This window comes from Hydractinia symbiolongicarpus, chromosome 2, assembly GCF_029227915.1.
Source record: "Hydractinia symbiolongicarpus strain clone_291-10 chromosome 2, HSymV2.1, whole genome shotgun sequence".
Taxonomy (NCBI): Eukaryota; Metazoa; Cnidaria; class Hydrozoa; order Anthoathecata; family Hydractiniidae; genus Hydractinia; species Hydractinia symbiolongicarpus.
In genome coordinates, this window is record NC_079876.1 from 6,085,753 (window position 1) to 6,103,867 (window position 18,115).

The 18,115-nt window shown below is 31.4% G+C and overlaps 1 protein-coding gene across 1 annotated transcript; it reads right to left on the reverse strand.

Moving 5' to 3' along the window:
* Positions 1–1,879: 1,879 nt before the first annotated feature.
* On the reverse strand, positions 1,880–13,599 carry LOC130628837 (spliceosome-associated protein CWC27 homolog). The gene is made up of 15 exons (XM_057441865.1): positions 13,190–13,599; positions 11,174–11,309; positions 9,818–9,859; positions 9,385–9,416; positions 8,910–9,053; positions 8,628–8,729; positions 8,129–8,241; positions 7,321–7,390; positions 6,116–6,205; positions 5,296–5,411; positions 4,626–4,720; positions 4,351–4,463; positions 4,074–4,204; positions 3,044–3,112; positions 1,880–2,295 (listed from the first exon to the last, which is right to left on the reverse strand). The coding sequence occupies exons 1-15, from the start codon at positions 13,229–13,231 to the stop codon at positions 2,214–2,216; spliced, it is 1,377 nt and encodes a 458-aa protein (XP_057297848.1). The 5' UTR covers positions 13,232–13,599; the 3' UTR covers positions 1,880–2,213.
* Positions 13,600–18,115: the final 4,516 nt, after the last annotated feature.

The window sequence follows — 18,115 nt, forward strand, 5'->3', positions numbered from 1 at the left end:
TTGCGTCTCGCTTCTTGCGCAGTCAAGCTACCATTTTGCGTGACAGACAGACACACAGACGTATACGGGTATTTTAATATAGATTATTCACGAGGGATACCGGGTTGAACGCTTTAGGAAAACAATGTAACAAATCCGTGTTGTATGCCCTTTTGGCATCTCCTTTACGTATGCTGCAACAAAAGCTGTAAAGCGCCAACCAGTTACTCTCTATATCTATGGTACTGCGTCTAATAATTTTTTAATAAGATTGAGTTATTCTGACCAGAGAATGCTCTTTTGCTCTGTAGTCGTACCAAAAACTGCGCCTCATTTTTAGGGTTAAGTCTACTCTTAAAAGATGTTTTTTATTCATCGAACAAACTTTATCATTGCGACACGAAGATATAGGACATTTAAAATTTCATGAAAATATAAAATTATATAAAAGATATAAAATTTGATAACTTCTTGGTAAACAAGTAAAGAAAAAAGCGTTTAAACTCAGCCAAATATTGCTTTTAAATATTACCTCCTATTCACATTAACCATATCATTTTTAATCGCTATCTGTACTATTCTTTGTTTACGAAAAATTACCTAGGCGTAAGTTTTACGTTTGGTAATTTTAATTTATTTTTTACCATTGTTTTATTTTTATATATATATATATATATATATATATATATATATATATATATATATATATATATATATATATATATATATATATATATATATATATATATATATATATATATATATATATATATATATATATATATATATATATATATATATATATATATATATATATATATATATATATATATATATATATATATATATATATATATATATATATATATATATATATATATATATATATATATATATATATATATATATATATATATATATATATATATATATATATATATATATATATATATATATATATATATATATATTTGTTGATAACCTGTCAAAACAGCAATGAATAGAGAGAAAATATTTAAAAACACAAAGATGGTGCTGATCTCAGGGATTTCTCTCACATAGTATCAATGGAGAATATACTGTGTATAGGGATGTTTTTATCGGTTATACATGGAGTATGTCCCGAAACTCTTGTATTGTTTTTATTTTATTAATTGACTTTTTGGACGAGGGAATAGAGATTGGATAAATCAATTGGATAAGTATAGAACTTGCTCGAAGGTGAGAAAATCACACGTGTTGGAACGAGATTTTCGTGCACGTGTCAATTGATACATTATAATCGTTAGTACGTAGTTTAAGGCAAGCAAACGAATGCTGAAAGATGAAGGAGGCAAAAAAATAAAAAAATATATAAAAATTGTTAAAAACTTTTCGAAACTAAAAACTCTATTTTCTTCTTCTTCGTGACACTTTTACCGCTACAGTATATCCTGGAAAAGAGCTTTGCGTGCATCCGTGCGACGTTTTTTTCTCCAGGTAATGCTACCCCATCAAAAAATGACACAACCAGAATTCATTTACGTATTCTTTGAAACTTCCAGTCCAGTAATAACAAAAACAGAGCCGAATCAAGCACGCAAATCAAACACATGCATTGTGAAGGAGTGCACGTGTTTCGGCTAAATGATTTTCACAGGCGTACTTCAAAATAGAAGCTTTTCTAATTTTTTAGGAGCAATTTATCTCTGCAGCATTGACAATATTTTCATCGGACATATTGAATAATTTTTATGAAAAACCTCTTTTGTTTCAAGTCTCTTCTAAATAGGGCGTTTATTAAAGGAGACCGTTTATTAAAGCAGGGCGCTATTAAAAAGCAAACATGGAAATAAGTAGCGTTTCATCGTTTGTTTGTTAAAGTTGAAGATTTTGTTCATCATAGATAAAGACATATTACTTGCGTTGTGCTACGTCAGCATATTTTTCAAAGATAATAGAGGACATATATGTATAAATCGTCACCGTATTTACATGAAATTTAAAATAACGTCACCGTCGGTAGATGCATCACGCAAGGCGTCATCTATATGATGTCATGATCTCAGGTGATTATGAAATACGTTCTCCATACAGTCCAGTCACAATATTAACTCTGCGAAGTTTGCATGATACGTGAAACCAAGCATCGGGACATTTCATTTCAGCGGGAAAGTTTATTTCTTCTATCCAGGTCGCTAATCATCTTCAGTGGTCGATTCATCTGCCAACACTTTTACGCCCCTACTTAGATGTTATTTCTTCTCCTTGTGGTCTTTTTTCGATTTTTCTCGCTTTCTTTTGTTGATTGGGTTGCGGGGATCGTAAATGTCATACCTAAAATATAAAAAGAATTATGTGCATGAAAATATAAATAAATATATATATATAAATATTGGAAAAACAACACTTTAAAGTTCCAACTTTACCACTCCGGTGGAAGTGGTTGGTGGTCCAGTGGTTTTTTTCCTTGCTTAGAAGGTAAAGAGGTTTAAACCATGTGGTTGACATTTTTTCCCTTTTTTTTTAAATATATTTTTTTTAATTTCTTTTATTTTGGTCTGCTATTTTTTTGTCAATTTTAGAAAAATAAAAGAGCAGATAAAGAGAAGAGATTATGCTTCACAGCTACACTGTGATCTGGTGATCAGTCGATCGAATGTGACTGCCGCCTAAAATCCCCATTTTAAATTTGTAAATACACCGGTAGACGAAAAATCATAATTTTGTTACTCGATAGCCACCATCATGATAAACGCCGACGAAACCCAACGCTCATTTCTACCGAATATCCAAATAAGGAAACGACAATTGGAAAAATAAACACACTGGCCCAATTTGAAGCAATGATAGTATTTGGTGTGAAAAGGAGAAATATGTTACTAATTTTGGCTTGTGGATCACAAAAAGATCATCATTTTTGATGTCGCCATCAAATTCAGTATACTTTTTTGTTTAGTGTGATACATTTCGTCAAAAAAGGGGATGAGTTTCGGTCAGCGCAGTCATGTTATAAGAAAATAAATTTTTTCAGGCAAAAAATGAAACATTAGTATTTCAAAAATGGAATATTAGTTCGACTCACCAATCGTCACCCCTCATGTTTGCATCTTTCGCTTTCTCTTCGCTTTCAAAGTCAAGTTTGTGGCTCATCCTATAAAATACAAATCGTTTTAGAAAGAAAAAATATATTTTGGCATGCCACATCTTGTTGATCATACATAGTCACATTTATTAATGGACTTCTTTTGAGTTTTCTATATCGGATTGCCCTGTTTTAAGGTTAAAATGAAAGATTTTGATACTTACTTACAAATTTGCTTTTCTAGTTCCTCGATAGTTAAAAAAGCACACTTTTTTGGTATTCAATTACATTTTTTCCCTTCATAAGAATTTATTTGAGAATAATTTCTAAAGTGATTTAAAATTACAAAGTTTCATTTTGTCTGTAAACTATAAACTTGTTTGATTCTCAAGTTGCTAGTAGGTTGCTTAGCACAAAAAAAGTTCGATAATCTTGTAACTTTTACAAATTACAGTTCAAACATTTCAAGTCAACACTTTTTTCTTTTTTAGAAAGCGTATATATAGACATTCACTTTTTTTTAAAAAGAAAATTGAGAAGAGGACTTTAGAGGACATTTTTGTGATTCTTGAGGAGGTTTTGTTAAAAAAATTGTGAAGAGTTAAGGTGAAATACTGGCACTTGTAACAATGAAGGAACATACAACCTGGCATCCCAATATTTTCTTTGCTTCAAATACAAACACAACAAAAAAAGTTTGATGTTTGCTGGCCACAGCAACCACAAATTGTGGTGATTCGAAATAAATAGTATAAAAAATACCACATATAAAAAATAACCAAATGTTAAATTTTTTTCAGGAGATTTGAGAACAAAAGCTAAATTTCAAAAAAAATTGAGGATATTTGAGGAGAATTGAGGAGACCTTGTGAATTTAAGGAGATTAAAGAAGGCGTGGGAACTCTGTTTTTTTATGCGCCAGTAATCACATTAAAATTCAAGCAACTTCGTTTTTCTTTAAAATTTAGGATTAAAGTCTTGAAAGGAATCTTAACGCAGAACAAACTTGCATTACTAAAAGACTACATACCATCCCTCATCATTCTCATCATCTTCTTTATCGTTATCTTTTTTCGTTTCCTTCTGTTTACTATCGGAAGGCGGTTCCGCTGCAATGATGTTAGAAAGCTTTTGTTCAAAACCAGCGAGCAGTTCCAAGGTCTGTAAAAATAACATAACTGCAAAGTTGATTCATCCAACTTAATTCCCTTATAAGTTAACCTTATGAAATGCTACAGAACACATATCCAAAAATTTCGACCAGTTACAAATTTCACACCACTTTGTAATCTGGGTTTTTTTCTCACCTGGCTTTCTCGATTACCGCCTTTTTTAAGTAGTACATTTTCTTTCTTCTTTTCTATGAAAGTTTTACGCTCGTCGAGGAGTGTTCGCATCAAATCGTTCACCGGTTCTTTTTCTAATATTACAAAAAAAGAAAAGGGGGAAGGGGGGGTAGAAACATATTCTTTTAAAAAGAATATTCAGTCTGCTTTCTATTTTACTAAAAAGATTCAGTTCTTTTCATGTCAATAAAATCACATAAAACCAGCAGATTTACAAACACATTTCAACCACTAACCTGGTTTTTCAACTTCTTCTTTTTTATTAACTTCTATTTTATCTTTTGCTTTTAATTCTCTCTTTAACTTTTTAGCTTCTTCTTGTAATGCGCGCCTTAAATAGAAATAAAGTGAAGAACAATCTTGACTAACAAATTTCCTCAAACAGAATGTTTACACACAAGCCATACTTATATCAACTATAAATTATAGCTACAACATATAAGTATAACTTATATCTCCACGCCATCGTGAATGTTATTTTGAATATTGCGATGTTTTCAATTTACCCTGGCTGTTGTATGCAAACAGTAACTTTCCTAAAACTATTTGTATGATAGAAGAGTAGCTTGCTAAACGCAGATATAGAAGAGTAGCTTCATAAACAAAGAAGGGTAACAAAGCATTTCAACATGACAGCGAAAAAAACTAATGTTGGGCTAAATAATTACTCTTTTTTGCCTAATTTTAAAATCTCCCCCCCCCCTCTCCCCGCCCTTTCCCCCCCCTCCTTTGATAGCAATTTGTAATGACCCCCATTATGAAAGCTTAGGAAAAATCTAAATACGCCTTGCCCTGCTCCTGGTTATAATATGTTCGTAAAAGCACGGATAGAATAAGGATAATGAAGAACTTTTTCTCTGTGAGTTTTTATCAAACAGTTAACCGGTTATTCAATGTTAAAAGCACCTGCGCTCTTTTTTCTTTTTATCTTCAATATCTTCTACTTCTTCTTCTTTCTGAATAATTTCTTTTTCATCTTTTTTTAGCTTTTTTCGAATGCTGTCTGATACTTCACTGTTCTCCTGAAATAAATAAAAAATTTATCTGTCAACTACGCAGTGTGAGTGGCTGTACATCTTCTCATTTATTTTGTGAAAAGTTTATCATAACATACGCAGCAGTAACAATATTGAAATATTAACTTCACACAAAAGGCGGCCATGTTTTCCACTGTTTCTAATTCATACTGATTCAATACATTTGTCATATTTTGTTTTGGTACATAAGTATAAAACACATCAAAAGCATCGCGTCTATCAAAAAGTTACCACAATTTCTACAGCCATAAATTGATATGGGAGGAAGAAGAGCAAGAGAAACATATTTCGTACTTCCGCATATTATCACTGATGTCATAAAACAAAAATATAAAAAAATTGACAAAGTGGCATGGTCAACAAAGATTGATCCGTTAGCTAGGTCAGAATGACGATTCGTCCCATGGATAGATGTCCAAGCGGCCTAAGGCGCAAGTCTTAGAGAAGCTGCCCCTTGAAGCCGGGAAGTTTAAAGTACGTGGGTTTGAATCCCACTCTATTCGAAAATTTAATCAGTTTTTCGGAAAGAAGCAAATTTCCATAAATAATTAACAATTTGTGTTGGCTGGCATAATATGACTCAAAACTAAACGATAAACGTGCAAACACTACAATTCTTTAGGGAGTGTGCAATAAAATGCAGTTTTATGACTTGTATAAAAAGCATAATGAAAAACAAAGGGGCTTACATTTTTTCTTTTTTCCGTAGGATCAATCGCTGGCTGTGAACTCAACTTTGGATCGTTCAAAACATCATGGCTACTTTTAATGTGATGTTCCTAACAAACCAAGATTTGCATTATACTTATACATGATTTTTACATACTTTTAACAGAAAGGAAATAAAAAAATACCTGATTTGAACTGAAAGCTAGTACAAAAAAGAAAGACAATAACAATTAATAAAATGATTGTTATTTTAATGTTATTTCTCAACACAAAAGCAGAACAGAAAATTGAGAAAAGCTGCTTCAATCAACTGTTTCATTTACAGTCTGAGCACAACAGGAACCTATGGTGTTTTAACTCAACGATTTTCAATCAATATGTCTCAGGTTCAATACATGTTGCAGTAAAACAAAAATATCAGATGATAAAGGTATGAAAGACGTCTGATCATTTCAAATTTTCCTTAGCTTTGTGTCAAGACTTTGCATTCAGGAACTTAAATTACTTCTATGTTTTCTGAAAAGTATACTTTCTCACTCTAGCTGTTATTAAAAGAACATGCTCTGACTTTAAAAAATGTATTAGAAAGATTGTGTTATAACATTGCTTTTTGTTATACAATATGGAAGGAGAAGAATTTTACGAAAATTCCTCGCAGAATCTATAAGTTTTAAAACGAATTTAAAGCAGATGAACATGAATCTAAAGACATGTTATTTTCTTAGATTTACTACAGTCAAAATCAAATTTCCTAAAATCAAATTCCATGTAATTCAAAAAAAACCTTAGGGATTTCACTACCTTAGGGAAAGAATTTTTTGCAGAAAGAAACTTTTCCAGACCTTATTTTTATGTAATTTTTATTTGAGATTTTGAGCAAAATTTTATCCTACAAATATTTCCTTTTATTTCCAGACACTCGAACGCAAAAATAATTCCACAAACATTCTGCAAAAAGTTCTTGCCTTGAGATTTGTCCAAAACTTTTAGGTAATTCAGGGAGTTTCAAAGCAAATTCCAAAGGAGGTTGAAGAAGGCTGTCCACCATGTGAAAAAAAAATCAGCAAGATAATTAGAATCCAACCTGTTGTCATATTCACATGCACTGTTACTAAAGGTTTATACTTTCCACTACACTTGCGGTAGTGGAGTTATAAAGGAGGGGTTAATACGTAATAGTGTTTTTAAAAAAAGGCTACTGCATATATTTAACTGGTGTGTTTACCTTTGTAAATTGATCAGCTTCATCTTCATCTTCCTCCGCTTCTTCTCCAAACGATAGCAACTTGTAATTTCTAAAATAAATGAACAATTTAGAATTTTATAACATGTTGTTTAATACTAACTCAGTGGGTGGTTGTTTTCTAGGAAAAAAATTATTCTTCTGTAAAGCAGCAAGTAATTTTTATATACACTCTAAGAACTTACCAGTCTCCAGGAGCGATTTTGAGGGTGTTGGTTTACTGGAAGGGGGGGGGGCTTATTAGAGGGAAGGAGGAGTTAAAAAATGTGCAAGGGTAGACTATCATTTGAAAATATACACAATAACACAAAACAAAAACTCGTTGAGTTAAAAAATTAAATCCAAAGGCGAAACCTTTCTTTAATATGCTAGAAGTTTTTAGATATTACCGTAAGTCAGTACTTACGGTAATTTCTTTTTTCACCCTTTCCTCAAGCTCTGTCCTAGTAAAAGTAGCTTTTTGATTTGATTTAAAAGACTTTCAAACTTTTACTTATACAGGGGGGAGTAGATAAAGTAAACTTTTATTATAACGGTCCTTAAGATACACACCTACGAAAAACTTTAGAATGGCTAAGACCAACTTTTTTAACCTTGGGTTTTAGTGACCTAGAACATGCTGGCGTGTTAGATGAAAATTGTGTCCCTGATATGCAAGATTAACTTCCCTGACTATTGTGTACAGCAGAAAAGAGTTGATTATTGTATAAGCAAACGTTTTTCTCGTTCTATTTTAGGTAATCCAGTCATTAAATAAATTGTAACTGTTAACAAATAGATGAGAAATTACTTTGTGGCTTTTGATTTGCTTTTAATTTTTCCTTTTTGTTTTTCTTGTTCTTCTTCTTCCAATTGCTTCTTCGTTTTTCTTGCTTGTATATCATCAAACGGGTTTGAAAGGACCTGAACAGAAAAATTAAGAGATTTATGAATTTAAAGAAAATAAAGTTTGCATTTATGTTAAAACATGATAATGGATTGTAAAAAGGAGCTTCAATAAAAATAATAAAAATATTTTCATCAGTTTGTGCACGATTAAGAAATTGCATGTAATACTTTAGATCTATGATGCAAGCTTTTATGACTTTTTAATATCGGGTAAAAAGGCAGTATCTCTATATAAAACAATAAAATTAACCACAAAACTATTATTTATAAAACGTAACAAGACCACAACAAATTTTTCCAGATGATAATTTTGTTTCCTTTTCACTAAAAATCCCATGGAAAGGAGCAATAAAAGGACACTTATTTAGAAACAAAGTCACGGATGCACATTAATAGTCTACCTCCGTTTTAATAATCTTGGGTGGTGCATATGGTCTGTCATCTGCATCACTAATATCAAGATCGTTAAAGCGTATCATATTATAGATTGTGTTCCCTGTAACCTGTATAAGAAAGTATAAAAAATCTACAAATGTAATCAATAACATGAAATTATAAAAAAAGCAAAAAGTGGTGACTTAAGAAGAGGTAACAATAAACCTTGTTGATTTAAACAAAACATTAAATCATTTGAAATTCAAATATTACATTTTTGAGTTTTCTCACCAAAAAAGTAAATCTACCTTTCCAAAGATTGTATGTTTCTTATTAAGTTCGTCAGCTCGGTCAAGTGTGAAGAAAAATTGACTCCCATTGTCATCAGCACCTGCATTTGCCATAGCAACCAAACCACGACGATTAAATTTAAGTCGTTGATGAAATTCATCCTGATAAAAATGATTGTGAACCACGCAAATTAGAACAGAAGGAAATAGTACTTTATACAGCAGTTAAAAACAACATTTTTCTAATAATAGCCATATTCTGTCTGTTTGTATTTGAGAAATAAGTTGTGCCACAGAAAAATGAAACTTGATGAATAAAAGACAGGCGAACATGTGAATTTATCCACATGTTTGCGTTCTATAAATTATATAAACATAATAGCAAAAACTAAAAAATGCCTTTAAATGTTTTAGTATGTATCGCAACCACATTGATAAATAAGCAATGTAAGTTTTTTACATTTTAGCATCATGGCATCTATACATCTTTTACCTTAAATGGTTTTCCATAAATAGACTCTCCACCTGAATGAGTAAAAGAAACAGAATTGTAAGTAAACATCTTAATATTGTGTTTAAAGTGCAACTTCTAATGGTTACGATGCCTTGTAAAGAAATAATTTTAAAATATAGCATATTGGACTTATTTTGTTTTTAAACCCAATTGAGACAAATCATATAACTATAACAAGGCTTCGGAGTAAGACAAAACAAATGTTGCGCTTAAACTTATTTTTACATGTAACTACATAAGCATAGTTTTTAAAAAGACATGACAATTTTAAATTTTATAATTGCTAAATCGCTTTACAAACAATAAAACTATTTGACCAGCTTCAACCTCAATTCAGATAAGATAGATTAAGCTAATAAATCTTTTTGCATCTGGTACAATCTCCTTTTTAAACCATATACCAAAACCGTACCTGTTCCTGTGCCAGTTGGATCACCTCCTTGTGCAATAAAACCTAAAATATAATAATGTAATTTTAGTGAAATTAATCCTTTTGCATGGAATTAGAGAGGCTTTTCAACAGGGATGCTTTTAAAAGAAGCAAGAACTTTTGTATGATTAGTAGTTGTAAGTTGTAAGCCTAAAGGAAAGAAAAATCCAGAACCTACAAGGACTTTTTAGACAAATTCACTAAAAAGTCCAGGTAGATTTTGTGAATTTCAAGGACAAGGTTTAAATAAATGTTATAAACCAAGTGAATTAACAGTTGACTCAGGTTGTCACAATATCATATTGGTTTAAACATTCAGGACAGACAATGAACATTCAGGCCATTTTGTAAGAAATTAGGCAGGCGTGCGGTAGATCACATGCCTCAAAAAGTCTGTGCGTGCGATCAAAAAAAATTTTTTTACAAAAACATTTCCTTTACCCCTGTACACTGCACAGGGGCTGCTGTTTTGGCGTAAGGAACATACAAAGTGCAAGTTCCAACAAGGTACGGCAAGGAATTTTAACCCGAATACGAAAAAGTCGTAAGCAGACTCGTTAGTTAAACTTTGTTATTACTTGTGGGGCAAACAGATATTTAAATTAAATTAAATTACGGAAAGTCGAACGGCCGCTAATAATAATATTTAATAAACCTTCGATGAATCATAAAAATTATTATCTAAAAGAATATTTCGTTATTAAAGAAGTTTTTTTTTCTTATTAATGATATTATCTTTTAGTTATTTTAACTTAAATAATGCTGAATTTCTTTTAAATTCTTCAAAAGGCGACCTTACAAAGATTAAAATACTGTTGCATTTTTTTATAAAATCATTAAAATAAAACTTGCGAAGCCTTAATATAGCCTGGTAGCTGGTAAATGGTAGCAATTAAATTGTGCGGTCTATTGTGAGTTCAGTAAAAGAATGATTGTTTATTTTTAGAGTTCAGTAAAAGAATGATCGTTTATTTTTAAGGTTTATTTAATAAATGTTCTTGATATAAATACAATAATTTTTTATTACAGCAACGTTTTGCGAGTGCGATGAATCGCACGCCTAAACAAATCTGCACATGTGTGGGGGCGTGCGCGTGCGATCGCATGCCTCTCACGAAATGGCCTGAACATTATAATATAGATTGGGCCTGTAGTACATAAACCATTGGAAGAGGGAGATCACTATCCTGTCACCACCTCTCTGTCTTTTTGTGCTTGCAACTTTACTGGCACAAATTTAAAACTTATATGTACCTGGCATATGTCACAATAATATTATAATAATAGTCAAATTTTAAAGTATTTAATATAACTCCATGCACAGCTGAGCGCACTCACCTTTTACAACTCTGTGAAAAATAGTATTGTGATAATACCCCTCCATGCACAATTGAACAAAATTTCGACATGCTTTTGGTGCCTCTTTGGACCACAGCTCAATATCAATATCACCAAGTGATGTCTTCAAAAGAACCTAATAAATAAATTCTGTTTAATTTTGAAATTTAAGCTGATTGGGTAACCCACAACAAGATTTATCAGTCATTATAGGCAAAGCTGTAAATGGTGTGCAACTACATGTGTTGTAGAGTGTAAGCACTGGTACAATACATGATACAAATAATGTGCCTGCACCCTCCTTCATTAGCCATAACATTTTTTTTTTAAATTGCGATTTAGTGCTGAAAAATTTGTATTATTCTACAGAAGATAAAATCTAAATTTAAGGTTATTGTATTTTTGCATTTCGAAAATGGCAAACATGTGTTTTATAATGGTTTTTATATGTTACAGTACCACTTAAATGTAACTTTACGTGTACATGAGTTTTATGACATCGTGTAACGATCTCATGCCTACATAAAGAACCTTAGCAAACCTTTTTTTACGCATGAACTTAATTGCTTTCTATTGTTATCATCGTGTGCAAGTCATAACAATAAAATGAATCCTTTTGTTCTTATACATGTAAATTGCATGCTATCGTTTAAAAGTGTTAACGATCGCAAAAGCAAAAAGATATACATTTAAAAAAAAAAAATGAACACGCATAATGTTGAAGATTTTGTGTTTAATGTAAAATCATGTTTATGCCAAGAATGTAAAATCAAAGGGAATATACTAAAACTTTTTATGATAGCTTTGTACATTGTGCATTGCTACCTGTTTTATTATTTCTATTTTGAGAGCACTGTTTTGATACTCACATGACTTTCCTGATACTCGCGTGACTTTCCTGGGGCAAAGCCCAGAGGCAGACCGAGAAAGACTTTTGCAGGAGGTTATAAGGACAGACTTGATACAGAGGAAGTTGAGTTTATATCTAACACAGTCTAGATCAGATTGAAAGAGGGTCATTAATATACCCTGTCCAACCCATGCTAGCATGGAAAACGGACGTTAAGCCGAGAATGATGATGATGATGTGCCTTGATTTTTGTGCATACGGCTAAAAGTGGAACTTGCGAATACTAGTTTTGGTCGATCAAAATAAACTTACTTGATGAAGATTAAAATAAATAAAGTAATTTGCCATTTTCGTCAATCTTAAGTTTTATTAATTTTTGTTGTGTTGCGTTTTGTTGCATTGCCGTAGATTGTTTAAAAATGATAGAAACAGCATTGTAAGAAGCGAAAAGATCGCTGTAAATCGTTTAAAAATCGGGATCGTAGAAATGATCGTTTCAATTCGTAAAAATGTAAAACGATGGTGGAGACGGTCCCGAAATAAAATACAACATTTAGGTTTATGTAAAAACAGTAAAATTGCGCGCAAAGCACAAGATTCTATCAAAGTATCATAATAATTCACATGTAAAAACAAAAGACAATACATTGTCATTCATGAGTAGAAACAATAAAAACTTAAGGCTTTGTTAATTTTTTTTTCTGTTGTTCCCTTGATGGCTGTAGCAATTAAATATAACAATGAGTTACGGGAAGTTTACATGAGCTAATTATATTTTGCATGTGACACATCAATTCTATTGAATTGAACTCTATTTAAAAATAGCGCATGTATTTAACAATAGGTTAACAATAAGAACAAAGGTTTTGATGCTAACGAAGGTTTGTGTGAAGGTGATAAATATTGTGCACATGTAAGTTACATATAAGCAGTACTAATTATCATTACCATATGTCCTTAAATTGCAATACCACACGGCCAGAAATAAAATACAAAAAGATTTTTAGGCAATAGCAATTCACCAAAATGAAGTACATTCTGATCCTACTGTCATTATTTATATTAATTTTTACCTGAATGATCTTTAAATGCTGTAAGGAACAGATCTACCAAGTTCAAGGACACAAGCATGTATATTTCTGGTGAAAAAAACAAAACAAATGTACCTTTCCATTTGTTGGAGGTTCTTGAATATATATGTTGCTCATAACCTTCTAAATTTCTAAAATGTAAGATCATATAGGTGTTTATTGACAAAATTTTATTGGAAACCAACTTGCAGATGTAAGTTTATATAACAGGCAATACAAGAGTCATTGGACAGCCAAACTGCTTTTACAATTCACTTATATCTTGAACATCTGCTATTACGTACAATACACAACACATTATAATTAATACCATTTAAGAATTATATATAATCAAAACAAGGTTGAACAAGCTTGTCGTAACATCCTCCTTCGTTATTAATTTCAAATCTGATTTAAAATCAAAAATAAAAATCAAATTTAATGCTGCGAAAAACTTTAATCATTGTCAACTAAACTATAGTCCGTGAAATCATTTTGCATTTCAATTTTGATTTTCAATTAAGACTGTGCAAAAACATTAAAAGAACATGCAAGTATATCTTGCTGTATATACGAAGTTCGTTTATTTTATTTGAATTTATTAAGTTTTATGTTTAAATATTTTTTATTACTGGCAAAAGTCGAGTTTAATTCTTCAATACGTGTCTACCATGGAGAAGGGTGTTATGACAAGCCTATTTTTTTGTGTACTTTGGCATCATGCATCCAGTTAATGTTTTTTGTTCTGAAAGAAAAATAATAATTTATGCCACCAAAATTTTTTTAGATAAATTTGTTCTCTTGTTTCGAATTATCAAAAAAACTAGCTGTCAAGGTGAAAAGATAAAAAAATACTTGCATGCTCAAAAACTTGTTTTTAAGTTATGCCCAAGAGTCTTTCTGGTGTGGTTTGAAAGTTATATACAGCAAGAATTATTCTTGTGCTGTTTTGCAAACGAACATTATAATTGTTAAAACATTAAAATATAAAGACTTTAGATAATAGTCCAATTATAATAAACTAACTTTGGATAAGCAAATTCTTATATGACCGCCTTTAAAATGATATGATGATCTTACCATTACAGGTGTCTTTCACCTACCAATTATATTTATCCATAAAATCATGTGACTTAGTCTTCCTTAGCAATAAGATAGCACACATTTCCCTTTCCTTTTTCACCTCACTAATAATCGCATGTGGTTTGTTATCAATCATTAACCAAATCTGTTAAGCATGGCAAACAAAGAAGTCAAGAAAAACTTATATCGAGGTAACTCTTTCGTTATAAACAGACCCTTCATAATGACCGACCCCTTATGCCAGGTCGGATGGATTGATTCTATCATGGATCAATTTCACTACAAGAGTGGAAAGCGGTATAAGAAGCAAGCCCTGGGCGTCTGATGAAGCCCTTGTTCCTTAGGTCATGCCTTTTTTACACCACACAACATTCTCTACATACGATACTTCGAATCCTTCACTGGAGAGTAGGGATACCCAATCAAAAAAACAGTTTCCTTGTGGCACAAGTTGTTTATAATCTCAGACCCCTTACAAAAATCGACAGGAAAAACAATGGAGGTGGTAAACCGTGGACTAGTCCATTCAAAACTTTTTTTTTGAAATAAATTAAAATTTTAGATTTAGAATGTATATATAATATCAGTAAATATGCTAGTAGTAAATACAAAAGTTTGCATAATTTAACTATCTTCACCTTAAGGTCTACATTTTTCTGATTTTATTGGTTTTTCTGTTTTTATTCACATACATTGGTTAATTTTTATGAATTTGATCCTCTGTAATTATATAAATACATGTGCAACATCATTTTACTTTGCCAGATGATGGGAGAAGGATCTCCTGAAACGTCGCCTACTAAACTATCAGGTTCAAGAAATGATAAACTTTCCACAGTAATATGAATACTGAACAGACAAACTGAAATAATATCTTCAATAATAACTAAAAGCAGGCCTATCAATAAGAAAAAAACACCAGAGCTATAAATCGCTCCCCCAAGGTTACAATAATTTAAACTGGGTGAGCAATCTGAATAAATAGAATAAGATTATAAACGCATATTTTATTATTGTCTTTTTTATTTATGTTATTTTATCTTTTTTATATATTTTGGTTCTTTCTTACCGTAAATAATAAGAAAGAGGACATTGATTTCCATGTGAGATGAATTAATATTGCTCAGGCAGAATTTTTTTTTTTAAATTTGGGGGAGCAATTAATGGCTCAGCTAGTTTCTCATCTCTCAGAATTGGGCGAGCCTTTGGGTGAGCAAGAGCAATTGCTCTCCCCTTATTGATAGGCCTGTAAAAGTGTTTTTATAAAGTGGAATCCCATTAGCTTGTTTTAGACATTCTGGGAAGACACCAGTACTGAACAAGTTAGCTAGCTACAGTACAGTCCAGATGTAAGCGTACGCGTACGCTCAAGTTTCACACCTTTTTCTCGGAGGCGGTAGTTGTTTGTCTTTTGTTCTTATTAATTATCTTGCGAGTCTTGTAAGTCATTAACTTGCGCGTAATAAACAAAAGATTATTGAAGAAAAAATAGCTTATTATAACTGCGCGTAACTATTGTTAAATAGTGTTAACATAACTATTCCCAATAGCATAATTGCAAATGTTATCAACTCTATCAATGTGACACGAAGAGCCATTGTTTAATATTTTTATTAAACAAAAGTTTTGCGTGGAAACTAAATAAACTAGCGAGAGAAGGCATTGTTGGTTGCGCGGGTTAAATAAAGCTTTTAAGCGATAGAAATTATTATAGTTTAACAAATATTAAAACTTTAATTTTGATAGAAAAGCTATTTTAGATCGCATTTTAAAAGTTTAAAAACGAAAAACGGCGATAGAAATTTTTTTTTTTAGATCTCATTTTAAAAGTTTAAGAACGAAAAACGGCGATAGAAATGTTTTTTTAGATCGCATTTTAAAAGTTTAAAAACGGAAAACGGCAATAGTAATTTTTTTTTTTTTAGATCGCATTTTAAAAGTTTAAAAACGAAAAGCGGCGATAGAAATGTTTTTTTAGATCGCATTTTAAAAGTTTAAAAACAAAAAACGGCTATAGAAAAGCTTCGTTATATCACATTTTAAAAGTTTAATAACGAAGACGGGCGTTAGAAATGATTTTTTAGAAAGTTAAAGAACGAACAACGGCGATAGGAAAGCTTCGTTAGATAGTGTTTTAAGTATTTAAAATGTTATCAACTCTATCAATGTGACACAGCGAGCCATTGTTTGATAGTTTTATAAAATAAAAGATTTGCGCGAAAACTAAATAGACAGCGAGATGCATTGTTTAAATCTTTTAAGAGATAGAGCTGTTGCGCGCTAGAAAAAAAAAGACAATGTTTTTAACAATAAAATGTAGCGTGATACTATAAAACGTCAAAAGTTATATTTTTAGATTTTTTCTTTCTTCGGTATTAAAATTTAATTTGTTTTCGAAATGTTATCGCGAAGGGAAAAGTCCCGAACGTAGGATTTTTCCGTTTGCGTTGCTAAACGTTGCTTTTTATAAAAAGAACTTTTAAAAGTTTCGCATGTTAAAAAATATGTTTCGACGATAAAGAAATATTACTAAAAGTTTTAAAAGTAGCATTAGTTTTTTTTAAAATATTTAGATCACTGGATTTGTTGTATTTTAAAAGAGCTTGTGTTTTTTAAATAAATCGAGATTAAAATCGCGTTACTATAATTAGTTTCGTTGTTTAAAAAAAATAAAAATTCAATGGCCTTTGCGTTTAATTTATTCTCGCGCAGAGTATTTTTTTTAAACAATGTTTCTTGCTATGCTTATTTTCGCGCAATTTGAAAGGAACTCGCTATCCTATTGTTTTTTTTAATGAAAGCAATTATTTTTGCAAGTTGAGCGTACGCGTACGCTTACATCTGGACTGTACTGTATTTTTATATTCCGAAAAGAAGTAGGTGCAATATCAGTGTGTCTGTTATGGCCAGTCTTGGAACACGCCTTGTCTTAGACTGGCCAGCCTAATCTTCAGACAGTGACAAATGGCTGGCCAGTCTTAAGACTGGACTGCCCAATCTATGGACATACGTGTCTAATCTTAGAACAATTGTGAAATACAAAGAGAACAATGAAAATTTTAAAGGAAATTCAAACCTTTTTCCAGCAAATCAAAAAGCTAAAAATTATACCATGTAAACCTAAACTTTTTATCCAATGAAGTTATTAGCTATATATAGCTAAATATTAGTGGTTGAATATGATTTTAAACATTTTATTTTTAAAATTTGGCTACTATAAACTGTATAAAAATGTGTAATACGTGCTAGCCATAGCTAGGGCTAGTTACAATTTTTATTGTCTCTCTTTCTTATAACTATGATTCAACAGTATTGGCAAATACACTCAATTATAGTGCCATGTTTTTTTCTGCATGCGCAGAAATGGAGGTCATGTGTCCGCTTGGTTTGTTTACATTTTTACCTCCATTTTAGCGCGCGCATTGTATATTACGTAATCACTTAGATGCGCGCGATGATAGATATGCATATTTTACATGTCTAGCCTCACAAATATCGAGGGATATACCCATTCTATTATTTCCAAGAGGGACCATGGCTTAGATGGAGAGTCGCAAGTAAATATCGGGACTGTGATTCCATGTATTTGTTTTTTTTAATGTGCCTGAGAATGTTTGTTGGGTCTTGCAAATAACAGAGCTCGGGTATGGCACATACCTTGTTTAAAATCAAAAAGCTGAAGATTGGACTAATGGTCTACTGACTAATCTTGTGACGTCCTGTCTAGTCTTAATTTTTATGTCTGAAGTCCTAATTTTTATGTCCGTTTATAATTAGTTTTGTTGTTAAAAAAAATAAAAATTTAATGGTCTTCACGTTTAATTTTTTCTCGCGCAGAGTATTGTTTATAAACAATGTTTCTTGCTATGCTTTTGCTTTTAACACGAAGCAATTATTTTTGCGCAATTTGAAAGGAACTCGCTATCCTATTGTTTTTTT